The 18494-nt window shown below is 37.3% G+C and overlaps 2 protein-coding genes across 3 annotated transcripts in view; both read right to left on the bottom strand.

Annotated features, from left to right (window-relative positions):
• The window catches only part of LOC142102224 (cytochrome P450 2G1-like), a 35291-nt gene extending 31396 nt beyond the window's left edge, over window positions 1–3895 (bottom strand). Inside the window, exon 1 of one of the 2 annotated variants that reach the window (XM_075186943.1) lies at window positions 3613–3895. In XM_075186943.1, the coding sequence (XP_075043044.1) occupies window positions 3613–3792 (180 nt within the window). In that variant the 5' untranslated portion in view covers window positions 3793–3895. The remainder of the gene's footprint in view (window positions 1–3612) is intronic. The other variant, XM_075186942.1, reaches the window with a different exon arrangement.
• Window positions 3896–12376: 8481 nt separating this feature from the next.
• LOC142102226 (cytochrome P450 2G1-like) overlaps window positions 12377–18494 on the bottom strand; it is a 38044-nt gene continuing 31926 nt past the window's right edge. The window contains exons 6-9 of the mRNA XM_075186944.1: window positions 17669–17810; window positions 16394–16581; window positions 14248–14389; window positions 12377–12705 (exon numbers count right to left, since the gene is read on the bottom strand). Coding sequence (XP_075043045.1) covers window positions 12524–12705; window positions 14248–14389; window positions 16394–16581; window positions 17669–17810 — 654 coding nt within the window. The 3' untranslated portion in view covers window positions 12377–12523. The remainder of the gene's footprint in view (window positions 12706–14247; window positions 14390–16393; window positions 16582–17668; window positions 17811–18494) is intronic.

The raw sequence follows: 18494 nt of genomic DNA, 5'->3' as shown, positions 1-18494 counted from the left end.
TATCCAGAATCCCTCTGTCACTATCTCGCTCAAGTGCTAGGAACTATTCTCTCAGGAACATCTGTGCCTCTCATTGTCCCCGGGCGGATCCATTTCGGGTGCGCACCCAGAAGACATGTGACCACATATTATCGTGACTACTGTCTGCAACTCCTACACAAGATTGGTGAATACCTTATTATCGCTTTTGCAGAGTGTGTCCAGCGGAATACCCCACGAGGCTTGAGACTGATCCATTTATTGGTACAGGTACCTCCTATATTATTTACCACTCTGGATCCTGGAGAGAACTATATTCCCTAGCAATAAATTGGCGCTTTGAGGTGCTATATAGGGCTGGATTTCCTAAATATATCAACATATGTATTGGATTATATGAGACATCTCATTGTTTTTATTACGATATTACTCTGTCTTGTTTGTCACCGCCATTGCCATAGGTGGTTTTCAATTTTATATACCAAGTCATACTGATGATTTGTCTATATGATTGTTATTGGATGATATACTAATAACTTTTATATACTTGAATTAAATATTTTATGTTTACTTATGCCGGTCATTTGATTTTTCATCCCTATAACTCTTTTCTAGTGGGTATATGCACTGGTATATTTGTCTTTAAAATTTCACTAGGTTTGTTAAATACAGAGACAATCAAACTCCTCTATCCTTTTGCATTATTTTCCAGGCAGCATAGCCTGGTGAATATTTAAAGAAAGTGGGAATGAGCCAAGGTTTAAGCCAAGACAAGCTTTCTATTCAGGTGTCTTCACCAACCTAACTCAGCCCTGCTTTCTTTTTAGGGGCTCATCCAGATGAGTATGTTGTCTGAATTTGATTTATTAATGAAGACTGATAGGCTCTTCACTCCTTTAAACAGATCTTAAAATAGCAGTCTTCCCCCTTGAAGTAGCACAAGCGAAACTAGCATTGGGTGCCCAGCATATTATCTCCTGTGGTCCATTGTGATTTATAATTAAATTTAACTAATAGCTGGAAATTATTCTGGCTCCAATTATTAGACAAACCTAGGAGGCCTGAGTTTAGATTCTCTATAAAGAATAACAATGTTATTGAAACTTAGATTTACCCAGTAGGTCCTAAGGACATGACTAATGGGGGAAATGCAGCTTGTTCTCTATTGAGCTATCTGAGCTATTATAGAGCAATATAATGTAACCATATAATGACACTAGAGTTAAATTATTGATAGGCAACAGGCGGCCCTAGGGCTGCATTCAGCCCACCGAGCCTTCAGCTACGGCCCGAGCTCCTTCCTGTTTTATTGTAAGATGTATTTGTTCTAGCTTTTAACACTTGTTTAAAATGCCTGCTGATATGTTATTACAGATATTTATTTGATTAACTGTATAGTTTAAACTTATTTTGGAGATTAAGGGCTAGATTTACTAAACTGCGGGTTTGAAGAAGTGGAGATGTTGCCTATAGCAACCAATCAGATTCTAGCTTTCATTTTGTAGAATGCACTGAATAATTGATAGCTAGAATATGATTGGTTGCTATAGGGAACATCTCCACTTTTTCAAACCCGCCGTTTAGTAAATATACCCCTAAGGGTTATATGCGGCCTTTTGATGGCTAGAGGGCCGCATATAGTCCCTGAAGTCTGTCATGTTGCCTATCATTGCTTTAAATGGAGTACAATACATTGGCTATGAGCATTAAGTCTGAATACTCAGACTGCATGTGTGAAATTATCAATTGTACACTACCTGGTGATGATACTATTGAATGAATGACTCAGTGTGATAGTATAATGTATAATTTGAATTGTTTTAATTAAACATAGGGATTGTGATTAATGGGTATAATGATTGGAGTTCATATTGAGGGAAACTTTACCCATTACTCACACAAATAGTATCATATGACTTCACTTGGCTGGTAAAAAGCAGAATGAGAGATTCAAAACTTGCTAGCGATATTACTGCCCGCAAATAGTTTCTATGTATAATCGTCACAATTAATTATGAGGTGCAGCAGTTATCAGGATTATAGTTGGTGGGCACAGGTATCCCTTATGAGAGAGAATTTAATTTGGTATCCGAATATGGGACACATTTATCAACCACCGCATAAAATGAAAAATAGTTATCAATCCTTATCGCATTGATAAGGATTGAACTATTTCTCATATTTATGAAACAAGCAACACAGGAACAGCAGTTCCGAAAAACTGTTGTTCCTGTGAAATGGAAAACATACTTACCACTGTCTCTTCACTTCCGAAGAAGTATGCGATCCACGGGGGTCCTCTTCTCACTCCAGTGCGCATGCACCCACTGAAAACCTCGGTCATGCGCACAAACATCTCTGCACTATACAGTTGCAAGAGAGAGAGTGGTGAGTGACAGGGAGGGATCATGTGATCCCTCCACACATGCGCGGTCCAGCTCTGCTCTTCGGAGCAGAGCTGACAGCACTGAAACTTTTCAATTATGATAATGTACGCCAGCTTCAGCAGGCATACGTTAACATGCTAAAAAAATGATAACATTTTTTTTATCAAACTTTAGTAAATAGCGATACTGAGCAGTGCCCATACACTGTTATGGGAACTGCTCAGTAAATTGAAGAGATATACAAAGCAGTCATAGTAAATAAGAATTTGGAGGTGAATCCCCGAAAACTCATGTTTTCAGGGATTGAACACACTTTTTACTTTCATAAATAGGCCCTTATGAGTCTCATGAATATAACATAGCACAATCTTTGACTTGGAATTTGTAGTGATTAATGCTAATGTTAAGAGTGGATTGATATAAATGTATTTATAGTGGAAGTAGTCAGAAGGGATAGATATATTTTCTTTTGTTCTTCATTATAGAAAAATGGTTACTGCTAGGTGTTATAACGGCATAGGATAACCAGTGATCAAAATAAAATAATACATTATCGACACAATCAGAAACTTTTGTTCACAAGAGAGTATGAATAGTTTTACTAAGTGCTCTCTTTAAGTAATTAATAGGTGAATATATTCTGAGAGTGTCATTCATCATCCATCTATAATATTCTGAACATATATGAAGCAATAATGTTTTATAGATTCAATGTAACACAATGACCATAAGGTAGAATATGTTTTAATATACTTAAATTCACTGTGCACTGTTGCACCATTTGAGATTTTATATTTCACTGAAGTAATACTTAGGTTTGACGCTGTTCAAAATATGAATTAATAAAGTTTATTTATTTTATTATTCATAATTCTATGGTGGAATCCTGAGTGCCCCGACATACGTACATTATTTCTTCTTTTTCTTCTTCCTTTAACACAGTATATATTGCAAGTTGGAATGAAGCATTAGACAATATGCACAATTTTTTTAGCTCTTTTGCTTTTGCACGCGGTTTATACTACAGCTCATGTAAACAGCAATGGCACGCACATAGAGGGATTAATTATACTGGTGCATTGATTCACTAGCATTGATCATGTCTCCCTACTCTTTAACTGCTCATAAAAACATTGTAATTTGAATCAGTTAAATATTTGTCAATAAAATTTCTTTTGATGTTCGGATATCATTTAACCCCTGACCGACTCAATCCAGAATTAAAATAAAACTTAAAGGTACTTACTTTCATCAGTGAGTTCACTATATCTCCTCTTCCAATCTTTAGGACATTCCCCAACAATGGAAGAGGTGTTGGACCAGGGGGAAGGTTATCATGGCACCAAAGTTTCTTTAAGCTTAAATAGAAGATGAGGCAAGAGACACTTAAAGTCAGTAAGAGTGTGAAATCTTGTGTCAAATCCATTGTGATCTATTTCACACTGACTTCAGAGTCTCTGTGTGTCAGATGATCAGTGAAAATAATGAGCACATTCAGTCAACTTATTCCACATATGAAGTTGATTTAAAAAAAAAAAAAAGAAACTTGTAGGTGGAGCAGGATAATAAAAACGCTTTTGAAAGACTAATACCCAGAGCTCTGCAAACATATGATGAAATCTTTACACTTTTCTGTGGTGTAACATTCACTGTATATGAATAGTATGCTAAAGGGTAGAAACAGATTTCTTTTGTATTAAAAATACATGTACCATTCAGGAACCTAATATCTCCTCTCTTGCAGAGGACTCTATTACTTTACTGTTTTTAGTGACAATCTGACGATTATTAGTCCTCTGATCTCTCTGTAGGCCTACAGAACATAAAGGGTGGCACATAGTCTGCAATAATACTCAGTTATTGGTATTAAGGGTTCTAATATGTGCCGAGAAAACCTTCTCCAAACCATTACACCAGCTTGCACTGTTTTATAAAAGACAGAATGGATCCATGTTGTTTACGCTATATTCTGACTCTACCATCTGCATAGTGCAGCAGAAATCAAGATTTGGCAGACCAGGCAACATTTTTCCAATGTTCAATTGTCCAGATGTGTTGTGCCTGTGCCCACTGTATCCTCAGGTTTCTGTTCTTAACTGACAGTAGTGGAATCCAGTGCTGCTGCCAAAGCCCATCAACGTCAATGTGCGATGTGCTGTGTGTTCAGAGATGAACTTCTGCATACCTCTGATGTAATACATGGTTGTTAGAGTTACTGTCCCCTTGCTGTCAGCTTGAACCGGTCTGACCTTTCTCCTCCTACCACTCTTATTAACAAAGGCATATTAACCTACAGAACTGCTGCTCAGTTTTTTGTTTTGCCTATCATTCTCTGTAAACTCTAGAGACTGTTGTGTATGAAAATTGCAGGAAATCAGCAGTTTCTGAGATACTCAAACCACCCTGTCTGGCTCCAACCAGCATTTCATGGTCAAAGTCACTTAGATCACATTTCTACCCCATTCTGGTGTTTGGTCTGAACAACATCTGAAATTCAAGACCATGTCTCGATGCATTTATTTATTAAGTTCCTGCCACATGATTGACTGATTAGATATTCACATTAATGAGCAGGAATACAGGTGATCCTAACAAAGTGGCCACTGATTGCATATCATTAAATGCATAGGGGCTTTAAGCTGCTTAATAAAACTACAATTTTAACATTTGTTGATGCTTGCTAACTGACTTCTTTACATTCCATTGACTGTGATTAATCTGAAACCCTAGGGGCATTATTTATTCAGCAAAAGTTTGGTAAATCGGGAATAATTTGCTACAATTCGACGGCAAATCTCTGATTTTTAGATTAATTTAAAAATCAAACAAGTAGATTCGTTCATCTCTAGCAAAAATAAGACAACTGACTAGACGAGAGTAAGGGAAAATAAATACTACTCTAAATAATAACAACAGAAAAATAGTCAGTATCCCAACCTACCATGCCGGAGTCCTGAGGTACATAGGCATACCTCCCAAGTGTCCCAATTCCAGTGCAACAGTCCCAATTTCAGTGGACTGTCCTGCTGTCCACCCTGACTTACAATAGCAGCCAGTTTCCCATTTGGTCTAGGAGGAAGTGGGGCAGGGCGTCTGTCCAAAAAACACTACTGCGCATGCGCAAACAGGAAGTTCATGGCCAGTGATTAGGCTTGACGGGGGCGTGGCTTATTTGTCACTCTTCCGGACGTCCAATTGTGGGAAGGTATGCATAAACAATGTACCCTGGTAAGAAAAAAAGCTAGAAAAATACTTGGCTGCTTAATCTGAGAAATCAGCAGTAAGTTCATGAGGTTTAAATTTGACTGCACAGATCTTTAATTAGAATTAGAATATTGTTTTCTTGTTAGTATAACCTATTGTTACAAACAAACTGTAACATTAAGGAAAAAAGTTTTAGCATCTTAAAGGAAAACTATGGTCAGACTCTAATGTTAGAAACTGACACAGCACAGTTTGAATGCCCCTTTATTCTGGTTGCCAATGCCCAGTGTTGTAGTGATGATGAGGGTGAGTTATTCAGAATTGAAGTCCCTGGCAGTGAACACCTATGGTTCTGCTGGGTGAGAGAGATTGACACCCCATAAAATTACATTTAAACTATGTGATGAGACTTGTTCATGGTCCTAGGAATTAGAAACTTAGCATTCAAAAGATCATGGGGGAAATGTATTAACTTCTGATTTTTGCAAGTCACTGTTAATCGGCGAGTTTGCACTGAAAATTTAAAGCAGCAATAAAGCTTTAAAGTTATTGTTTTGCCTTTAAAGTCATAGCCGCTTTAAATTTTCCCTACAAACTCGCCAATTAGAGGCAGCTTGCACAAATTGTAAGTTAATTCATTTACCCCCAAATGTCCAGAGTATAACTCATAACCCATATATCCATGTACCTATACAGTATTAAACATCTCATTAAAGAAACAAATACAGTTTTGTAACCTTGTGCATGTTATTCAACTTCTTACTCAGTCTAACAATACTGTGGGAAAAGTTTGGTAAACACAAATATTTAAATTAGTAATATAACTGGTTTGACTTAAAGTTAGACTTTTTCAATGTTGGTGAGTACCCTCCCATGAAGCAGCACTAAGGAATTGGCTTCTGTCCAGCCAGGAACGTCTCTCATGGCCAATACTGAGTCTCATATTAAATTAATTATGTTACAAGAAGCCTAATTATGGAGTTGCACTACTACTTTATAAGTTATTGGAAATGAATGTATTAAGTGAGTTTGAAAACCCGTACATACAGCTGAGATCTGGTTTAAATCTATATATTTTTACTTAATTAAAGGGGAACAATTCTAAATGGAAGAAAGACATTTTAATGGTTTTTTTTTTTTAATTTTATGAAGATTCAGTTGATTTATGAAATGTAAACAGGTTTATTTTTTTCTTTAAATAACAACTTGGTTAGTTTTTAAGCATACATACAATAATAATTTTTCTTAGCTGTCCTCATAAAATTCATTATCTCAATTTCAAAATATCTCTGAAGGACATAAAATATGGCTGCTAGTCACACACGTGCTCACAGCTTTCAGCATGTCATGTGATGGCAGAGAGGGACAAGGAGGGGGAGGATTTTACATTACAGAGAACATGCAGAGTATAGAGTAGAGATGAGCGGTTTGGATTCAGAGATATCTGACATATCTGAATTTTGGGGGTACCGAGTTGAACTGAGTCATGACCCGGTTTTTCATGCCAAATTCAGATATGAAAAGGAGGTAAAACATAATTACCGGTAAAATGTTGGATCTCGGATCTCACGTGTCTTGGATATCTTCTATATATTGCCCTCTCTCCTTGTGATGAAACAAGTTTGATATCACCTTAAACAGCCTGTCCCTAGTTTCTGACAAAAAATGATACTCTTGACGAAGTCGTATAATTGGATGAACGAAAGTGTATTGGTTAATATTGTTTTACCGTGCGATTGCGATCAATACGCCACATAACACGTGGCTTGGCGCGATCGCACGATAAAACACGCACGCATACATCGCACTCTCACATTCATTTATTTATATATTTCATATTCATAATGGTTCCATTCCACAGTCGTTTATGAGCAGATGGTATTTGGTTTATAGTTATATATATATTAAGGTTATAGGTACACTTTAGTAATATTTAAGGTTCAGGTTACAGGAAATATGTCATATTTAGTATCATTTTAATCCCCTATTTATCCGCAGTTGTCCGGTTCATTCACCAAAGGGATCGCACATTGCATACTCTAGTTAGCGATGATAGGAAATAAATGTTTAAAACAATTGGATTCAGGGCGGGAAAATCAGAGTCATCATCTGGAGAGAAGACCCCTACCCATGGAATGTTAACACCCACCTTTGGAGGGGGTTGTTTGAACTGGCCTATTACCTGCATTACACTGGGCCCTCCTGAAGCCTGGACCTATAAAAGCAAGCCACATCATCTGTATTGTTTTCTCTGTAACACTGAGTGTATATATACAAGCTCCCTGGGACCAACTTGTCAGTCATCACTGACCACAGTCTTCTATATAATAAAGGCAAGTTTGTCTTTACAAGCCAGCGCCGCTTTAAGCTTCAGCTGTAAACTCGCCGATTTCCGGACTTTCATACATTTACCCCACGTGTGTATTTATGTTATATTAAATATTCGAATTTTAAGCACACTGCACTAGATTCTTTATATTTTTCTGTTGCATGACATCCCCGTTATAAAGTGGAATTGGTCCATTCATTTTTTGGGAGTGAAACTGTCTGAACTTCCATCACAAGTACCCGCTATGTGAAAATTGAAAGAATTTATTCTGCAAGTTTATTATCTTGGGGAAAGGATTTCATGTATGAAGAGTGACAGAACTGCTTCCCATTCATATATTTACACACAGATACTGATAATATAGAAGCCTTCATAAGAGGTTATAACCAGCGTTGCATAGCATGAAAATCAGTGGAGCACTTAGTGGATTGAAAAACTGCACACTTTATTGTTGTTACCATCCAATTGGATGTGTGTGTCAGTTTTTTTGACTTTTCCTACTGCTCTTTTGATGAACCAATAGCGCTGAATTTAGTCCCATTATCTATTTTTATTACTTCAATTAGTCAACTAGTGTACTGTTGTTACTTTGGGAATTTGTTTAGCAGCAATTGTTTATGAAGCGCTGAATATTAATTGATTCTCTTATTTGTATATTTTAGGCACCTCCTCCCTATTACTTAATTTGCAGCCAGTTCATTTAAGTTGTTTTTCAGAAGGTGGAAAATTGTGTATAGTAACAAACAGCCCAGCATCACCTAGCAGTAGAAAGGCTAGATACCTCATGCAATCTTCACCATAAACACCTTCATCATCAACCCATTATTAGTATATAAAGATTGTACAATGCTATTAATGTGGTTCCAACGCACAAAGAGATTTAATAGCAAAATATATCAAAGTATAAAAAATACAAGGAAGTATAAGAAAATATAACCGATACATTACGCTTGCACATTGAATTCAGCAACAGTCATTTAATCCTGAAGTCTGCGGTCAAAAAGAGACAGTTACTGGGTCAGTGCCTGTTTATATGCAGTTTGAATTGACCTTGGGGCTGATCTCCCTGTAACTTAAAGGTAGACGACTGGGGATGTGAAGGACAAAGTGGCCTGGGAAATGTGATTGGGTAGAATGTGGGGCCAATTTCCGTCCCCTCCCATATCAGCTTTGATTGTGACCCCAGTGGCGGTGGTACCCAAAAAGGAACCATTTAATTCAACATTTGCCCCACCCACTTGGACAATCCATGAATGATGCAATTGATGGGGAAATCTGCAAGGTGGTGTATTTGACATTTGAGGAGGTTTTGGCTTTGGTTCAATAGTATGGGTCAGGTGCATTGATAGCCAAGATGTGGAATCGGCTTTACGCCTCCTCCTTTTGCACCCCAAATCCTTAAATTATAAGTTTTAAGTTGGATGATGAATTCTATGTGGATAAATGCTTTCCCAAGGGTTATGCAGTCTTGTCTGCATTTTTTGAGTGTTTGTTCCTTCACTGGTGCACAGGGGCTGTGATGGGCCACCATGGAGTGGTGCACTATCTGGATGACTTTTTGTCAGGAGGAATTGTTTTCGGCGCAGTCATTGTTAACGGTGTTGGGTGGGTTTTTAGGAAAAACTGAGGGGTCGAAGTTGTAGTATTTGAGGTATGAGATTTACATACAGGTGAGTTATTGACGATTTGCCAGCAGACAAGGTGGCTAAGCTGACAGACATGCTGGATTTGTTTGCTGTGGCTAGTCTCACCTGGGGCCGCTAAATTTATAGTGTTTGGGAGGGTATTTTGTCGGAAGCTTGAGAGAGCTATGGCGGGTGTTGTGAGAGGTCATCATTTTATTAGGCTGTTTGAGGAGATTAGGGAGGATCTAGCAATGTGGGGGATTTTCCTACAACACTTCAATGAGTTTCATTTGTGGGTTCCTCCTCCCACAACTAATAGGACATTCAGATGTTTACTGATGCTGCTAGGTCCGCCGGCCTTGTGGCTTACCTGGATGGTGAGTGGTGTGCTGTGCCCATGCCCCTTGATTGATATAAGGAGGGGCTCATGAAGACTCTGCTACTTTTTGAATTATTCCTGATCATTGTGGCTGTAGATTTGTAGGGGGACTGTTTACAGGACAGGAGCATATAGTTCTGGTGCGATAAATTGAGGTAGTTGAGACGATTAATAACCAGAGGTCTTCCTCCCCTCCAGCAAATAGATTGCTTAGACACTTGATCCTCAAAAGCTTGTGTTTCAATATAGATTTTTAAGCTAGGCATGTTCCTGGGGCTGTTAATACTATTGCTGATGAGTTATCATGATTTGAATGGGCTAAATTTTGAGATATAGTGTCTACAAGTAATGATGTAGGTTTGTCATGCCCCAATTATCCAGCTGGCATAGAAATTCTGGTTGGCAATGCGTTGGCCCCGGCAGCTTTGAAGAGAAATTGGGAGGGATGGACAACATGGGATCTTTTGGTGAAGCTGATGTGGATAATTTTTCAGCGATATTTGTATAGCCTGGGTTTAAATTTGGCTGACTACAGCACTCATTCTTTCAGAATCTATGCTGCCACAATTGCTGCTGAGGAAGGTTGTTCCGTTCAAACCATTATGGAACTGGGTAGATGAATGTTTAGATGCTACAAGAAATACGTTAGGCTGCACAATAAGCAATGATCCTCATTTCCCTGTATGGCTGGGACTGACCTATGAAGGGTGTTGCTTGCCTCATTTTGAGGGGGCATGGAGGAAATTGCCTAATTTTTCCTCAAAATGATGGGCCTGGTTGGCTTGTGGCCCTTTGAGCTTTTTTACGGTTTTACCGCAATATGGGTCAACCCATACGTTCTTTCCCCTGTCTAGGCCTTCTATGTCATTGGTATCCCATTGTAATGTTAGGGTTGTTGTATTTTCATGTCTCATCCCTCCATGTTTCAGGATGTCAGCGGGACTCCATGAAGGTGTGGAATGTGGGGCATTCTTTTGTGTATTGCGCCAATAAGAGTCGCTCAGCTAGCCAAACAAGCATTTTCCCAGGGAATAGTGGGGTTAGTTGGGAAGGTTTTAGGGGTCTACATTGGGATCTATTATTGTTTGGGCATCCCTGAATGAAGCCAACTTTGTACATCCAGAAGTACTAGTTGTTGATTTGGATGTCAATGACCTTGGAAAATTGAAATAGTTGCATGTGTATTGGCTGAAAGCCAAGGTGGCTTCTATTCAACCTCCTCCTCATTATTATTTTACAAAAAATACACTTAAAGAAAAAAGTTAAAATGTAATGATTTTTTTAAATCACTCTCCCTCAGTGTTGATTGCTGCTCTTAGAGAGATTTTAGATGGCTAGTAAGAAAGTGGGCAGTGCAAACTAGAGGTGTGATCTGGTGAAACTTTTGGTAGAATGCTTGTCTCATTCCATATTTAGGTGTGGAATTTTGCACGGTTGCCAGGTGAAATCTTCCTGAGTGTTCCATGTGAAACTCATACTATTATTTTTATTCCTCCAAGAATTCTCCCTTATTATATCCCAATTCCCCACCAAAGAAGAAAAAATGTGCATGTCGACCCAGATTAATTTATAGACTTTAAATTCTGCAAGATGAGGAGTGCTATTCAACAAAATAGAAATTCAAAGATGGAACTCAAAGATTGTATCGCTGGAATACTGCATCTTGTATAACAGCCGGTTCTGCCACAAACTTTGCTCATCTCCAGTTAGACTGACATTTTACTGCAGTGTCTTTCTACTCCATTACAGACAGATCATACTACCTCCAAATCAGTTGCTATAACTGGCCCTTCCCCTTTATATGAATCAGCCAATCTACACAGTGCATGCACAGCAAGTGGGCAGGGCAGTGAGATATCTGCCTGCTTGTTTAGTTAGAGATACACCTCCCTACTAACATGGTGACATGCTGCTGAGGGGTAAAAGAGCATGGTGAACTTATTTAGTATAATATTTAGTTCAGTTATACAGAGCATTTGAAATATATCAATGTAAAATCCTGGCATTAATTACTCTTAAAGTGGCACAGTCATCAAAATTGTGTATAATCTACAGCATACTTTACAGCTTTAAATTGTAATGTGATGTATTTCCACTTGTGTTATTCAGAGATTAGGAACAGTGGCCACTGCATTTAACAATATAAAAACTATCAGCATAAATTATTTTATTTAACTGCCTTGTATGAACTTTCGTCGGGAAGTCTTTCTTTTAGTTTCTGTCTGATATATATGAATTGCAATTTCTTATGTACTGTGCTTTTTGTGTGTTCATTTGTAAAAAGAAAAATACATTTTGTTTTTTGAAGTAAATTGTTGAGATTGTATCAATTTATATATTTAAGTGGAGATTGGGATGCCACATTATATTTAAGTAGTTTCTGATTGGTTCTTGCGCCAAGGTTCAATAGGGATTATATAGTGGTAAATGAGTAACCAATATTTCTGAGTCTCATAACTTTTACAACTTTAAGTTCCATATACAGTATATGTTATACTTTATAAGTAGAGTAAATATAAAAAACTCACAAATTAGTACACACTAAATTCTCCCCCAACAAACACTTGCACACAAAATGAGTTAAAAGAGACACCTGAATGTTCTGAGAGCATTTTAACAATTAACGTGGAATAAAAGCAATTTTGTATGGTTTGGGAATGTTTCCCAGTCCAGATACATTTGGTGTTATGTCCAGTTCTTCCACTGGAACAGGGGACTTCAAGTTAAAATTTTGCAAGATGGTGGTAAGGAAGAGGAATAGTTCCATTCGTACTAAGGACTCTCCGAGGCAGGTTCTCTTTCCTAAAAAGTGTGAGAACACGGTATGAAACAATAACTGTCACACATAACACTATAATAACTTCTCGCAATTATGGAAGCAAACACTCATTCATTTAATGAAAAAAACAAAAAGAAAGCCTAACTAAGATACACTATATGAACAAAAGTATTTGGACGCTTGACCATTACACCAACAGGGACTGTAACGACATTGTATTTAAATACATATATTTAAATATGGAGTTGGTCTCCTTTATTCAGTTATAACAGCTTCCACTCTTCTCGGAAGGTTTTCCACAAGATGTTGGAGTGTTTCAGTGGTAATTTGTGCTCATTCATTCTGTAGTGCATATTTGAGGTCAGGCACTGATGTTGGACGAGAAGGCCTGGATTACAATCTCTGTTCCAGTTCATCCCAAAGGTGTAGTATGGGGTTCAGGTCAAAGCTCTGTGTGGGCCAGTCAAGTTTTTCCACACCAAACTCACCAAACCATGTCTTTGTGCACTGGGGCACAGTCATGTTGGAATAGAAAAGGGCCTTCCCCAAAATGTTGCCACAAAGTTGAAAGCAAAGCATTGTCCAAAACCCATTCCATTAAGCTCCCGCCGCCCAGTTTTTCTTCTTACATTAATGCCAGTGGAAGATAGAAACTCTTCAGCTGTGGAATCAGCAGAGCGTTGGCAACTTTTACGCACCATGCGTCTTAGCAGTCGTTGACCCTGCTCTGTGATTTTACGTGGTCTTCCTGGTCTGGCTGAGTTGCTGTTGTTGCTAAATGCTTCCACTTTCTAATAATATCACTTACTATTGACTGTGGAATATCCAGCAGGGATGAAATTTCACGAACAGTCTTATTGCAAAGGTGGCATCCTATCACAGTACCATGCTTGAAGTCACTGAGCTCTTCAGAATGATCCATTTTGTATCATAAATGTTTATTTACATGGCTTGGTGCTTAATATTCTACACCTATGGCAACAGGTCTGATTGAAACCCATCAATTCAATAATTAACAGGTGTCGCCAAATACTTTTGTCCATTTAGTGTAAATATTAAATCCTCATTATGTCGAAAACTACATGTAATCCATCACAGCCAATAAGACATATTTGGGCTCATTAATCAGCATTCAATTTAAGTGAAAGTTTGGCACTGACACTGTACTGTAGCAATCAGACACTTTCTTTCATTGTTAATTGTAGGCAGTCAGTGTGATATTTGCCCGACCTGAGCATAAGTGGGTTGGTTCAGGTCAGTGATGTGAAGCACTATACTTCTACTGATTAATTAGGATACATTTGCTTTTAATTTATTGACTTAATTTTACATTTTAAAAACTTCAACTGATCTCTCTGAAGATATTGGGAAAACAAGCACAATTATAGTCAACATGTTATATAATGACACCATTACAGAATTAAGTTTTAGTGGCAGAGGCCCCAACAAATAACTTGCTTTTGGGTACCCATAAATCTATCAGTAAACTGGCCTGCACCATGTAAAATGAATTTACCAGAAAGTGATATATGCTCTATAAGTTTTATAGATATGGTGTTGTGTACCTGCAGCTAGAGGCATGAAGGCATTATTCTTCTGAAATCCTCCCTTCTCATTCAGAAAATTTTCGGGATTGAATTCTGTCGGGTACTTAAAACAGGTTGGATCTTTCAACACTGAGGTCAGCATTGGGAAAATATTAGTATCCTGGAAACATCAGAAATTCAACTGTGAGCGCAACAAAAGTACTTCACAAAAATATGTATTATTTCATTTAACTAAGTAATTGATTAGATTTAAAAAAAAAATAGAAATGACTAAGCATAACTTAAAGAAAACCTACCTAAAACTTCTACATTTGATTTTTTTATTATATCAGATAGTGTATTATACACTATATAATAAGATGGGGTTCCTCTGTATCCCAGATTGCCAGGGAGGGAGTATATAATTTACCATGCTTTATAAATTTTAACAGGGCTATAAAGCAGAGTTGGGCTTTCAACATACACTATGCCAGGGTTTCCCAAACCCAGTCCTCGGGCTCCCTACAGTGCAGTTTTTCCCATATCTCCTTGCTGGAGCACAGGTGTATTCATTACTGACTGACACATTGTAACAGATCCACAGGTGGTCCTAATTATGTCACATGTGATCCAGAAAACCTGCACTGTTGGGGAGCCCTGAGGACTGGGTTTGGGAAACCCTGCACTATGCTCTCTCTGGCCCAGCTTCCTCTGTAGCTCACAGCTCTCTTTCTCCGAAAGCTTCTCAAATAAAGCAGGAGTAAAAATAGGAAGAATGCTGGAACCAGATATATTTAGAAATATATAAGTTTAATACTGGTGCACAAATGTAATCAATTAAAAGAGTAATAAACTGTATAGGCTCATACAGTAATATTAAAAAATTCACAAGACTTTTGCTGTCACTTAATTAAACAAAGGACCTTATTAATATTAACAATAGTGAATCTATAGAGATGACCTAAAACTTGTATTTGCATGAAGCAGATATAACTCAATTCAATAATGCATCTAGGAGAAATAGATCCCTCAGTTATAGTTCTCCACTTAAACAGCGGAAATGGAAAGGACTCCTTTGAATATAGCAAAAATAATGAAACCACTGAATATATATATATATATATATATATATATATATATATATAAGGCTGTGTCCAACAGAAGCCTCCAGAATGTGGGAACAATCCACGGCTTGAGTAATCAAATTGGAATAATCAGCTTGAATACTTATTCTGCCACAGAGTCCAATGTCCTTATCATTAAGGAGATTACAGGGAACAAATACTTCCAAAGTATAGCATATGTCTCCAGTCCCGATGGCATGCTGCAAACTCCGGGGTTATAAATATTGAGAGTTATCTCAATTAGATAGAACCAAATACTGCATCCACTGACGCGTTTCACAGCTTTGAATGCTGTTTCATCAGTGGCAAGGAAGTAGAACTCGTCACAAGCACTGTTTATATATATAATCACCTTTCAACACAATTGTCATAACACTATACAATTTAGTGCATCTTTTAAATAAGCAATTGCATTGCGGGTTACATAACATTTATTCCTTTAGCATAACTGTGGGAGAATTGAGCAGCATTCCCTTGAATTCAATTTACCATAATAATTACAATGCCATTATGGTGCTAATCTGATTTACTTTATTATGACATTATTGTAAGTCTATGTATCTAATTACATTTATGGGTACATCTGATAAACAATCTTAAAAGTTTTGGTCACTTGAATGATAAATAGAGGGTGCAGATAGGAATAATAGAGATATATTACTATAATAAATAATACAGTAACAGATGATATATTACAGTTGTTGTACTGTTTTTTTTCTCAGTTTTTCACTCTGTACACTTATCTTGCTATTATTTTAATAACCAATATTCTCACAATTAATTATGTTTAATGTGCACCAATACAGAGTACTAAGATTTTATAAAATATCCTGGTGCTTCAAATGAAAATGGCCACCACTCTTTCTCTCTTCTTCAAAATAGCTGTTGACTTCATATTTATAAACAATAGCACCCCCATATAGAAACAATTTAATATATCTAATAATCACAAAATAATTGGAATGGGCTATGGTTTACATAAAACAACAACCAGTGAGGTTGGACCCATTTTTTCGTATTGTATAGTAGATCTTACAATTGCATCCATATAGAGACAGTACCTTTGGTATTGTGTATCCATTTAGCTTGACCTCTTTTAATGTTTTCCGTGGTACACCCATTGGAAGCAGGTCTGTGAATCTTTGCATTTCATGGATCATTGCTTCTGTGTAAGGCATGTAGCTCCTATCTTGTATGGTTGGGCTGCGATTTTGGCCAATGACGTGGTCAATTTCCTCTTGAACTTTGGCTGCAGAACAGAAAAATAATAAAACAAAAAAAATAATAATATTTACCCAGACCAAAGCCCCTTCTCCCCCTGAGTCTCCCTTTCTGCTTTCAAAAGAGCAGAGTGGAGGCCTCTTCTGAGCATGCGCCAGACTGTGAGTGCACAGAAAAGTCTAATGTTCTGCTCTCTTGAATGTAGAGTGCGGGGTCAGGGATGACAGGGGAGCATTGCCTTGTCCATATACAAATTTTGCTATTGGACCCGGTAATGCACTATTTCACAGACCATGAAGAGAGACAAACCGCAGCACAGGAGTTTTGGGCTCAAACCCGCTGTAGAACCCCATGGGAGCTTTGTTTGAAAATCTCCCTATTGCTACTTGATGTTCTAGTTTGGTAATTTTTAAACTAATTTGGCAAACAACTGTTACATGTTCAGCTGCCAAAATGATTATCCTAAACAGACCAAATCCAATCAGACCGGAATGGAGAGGGCACAAATGCCTGTTTCTCAATGAGTGCAGTTGCTATCCATCCATTCGGCCTTCCCACTGAACCTGGATCACTCAGTTTACTTTATATGAATATTGAACTTGCTAGTTGACATATCCCTTGCACTTTTGTTCATACAAATATTCATGATATTGTAGTAATAATTAATTTCAGTCAGAATTATACTCAAATCTTTAATTTTTTTAAAACAGAAAAAGACATGTAAAAAGACATTTTGTAGGTAAAAAAGGTAAATTTTAAAGTCAATGTGTTAAATATAACAAATCATTTTTCAATGTCAATGTAGTTTTCTAACAAAACCACATACTATAATAATTTCCTATAGACAAACTTTCTACAATTCTCTTTGCTAGTTTATTGAGAACCCCAGGAAAGACCAAAATCAGATGAATTATGAGCTGTGAGTCATTGTACATACAGGAGCTATTTTAAGTGTGTGCTCCCAGTGTTTATTAAATCCGCTTTGTCTGATAGTCCAAAAAATAATGTATCAATTGCACTTGGACTTTTATCTATTCGTCTGCAATGACTCTCAGCTAGTGATCAAAAAGATGATGGTAACCTTAAAAGGAGATGGATTTTAGTATCTCACTCACCAATGACATCAGGGTATTTCAGGAGAATTAACAGAGAATAGTTGAGCGTTGTGCCTGTGGTCTCCAACCCAGCAAACAAGATCTGTACGGTGGATGCCAGTAAATTCTTCATGTTAAATTCACTCTGTGAGTTACTTTTCTCCTGTGGAGGTAAAGAGAATGTCTTGATGAATAGAATTTAATTCATGAAATATCTCTATTAATTTACTCAGTTAAACTGTTTCTGTGCCCAAACATACAGTAAATATTATGTACTTTATTCCCTTTATGATGTATTCTTGAATGCTTAACATACATTTTGCAACAAATAACCCTTTAAATAACTCCATATGCTCCATAATATTTCATATAAGTTCTACAAATAACTACAATTACTCTGTATAATTCTCTTCCTATAATTGTCTCCATGTTAATTTATATAACTGCTCCCTGTAACTATTTCTATTACTCCATATAACCTCTTTTAGCTTCTCATATTTCTTTGCCTGATTGTTTAAATTGGAATTCAAATTACCTACTCTTACCTTGCATGCTGCATAGACAAATAATGGAGAATACTAAAAGCGTCTGGCACCTTCACCCCCCTCTAACCCAATCCCCAGTGAGATTAGCACTATCTAAGAAGTCTCCAAGGCATTAAATGTTCCGTACACAGTTGTATCACATAATGCTAACTGAAATGGTCTCTTTTGCTTTTTTCCCATATTCCCATATTAATAAATAAAGTACACTGCCCTAATGATGTAGGGCATTGCCTGTGAAATAACCTTTGTTGAGTTCCTAAACCTTCTCTTGTTCATAAAATTTGAAATAGTCCTGCTGGAAG

The sequence above is a fragment of the Mixophyes fleayi genome, chromosome 9 (assembly GCF_038048845.1).
Source record: "Mixophyes fleayi isolate aMixFle1 chromosome 9, aMixFle1.hap1, whole genome shotgun sequence".
NCBI lineage: Eukaryota > Metazoa > Chordata > Amphibia > Anura > Limnodynastidae > Mixophyes > Mixophyes fleayi.
This window is presented reverse-complemented; position numbering and strand designations above follow the sequence as displayed.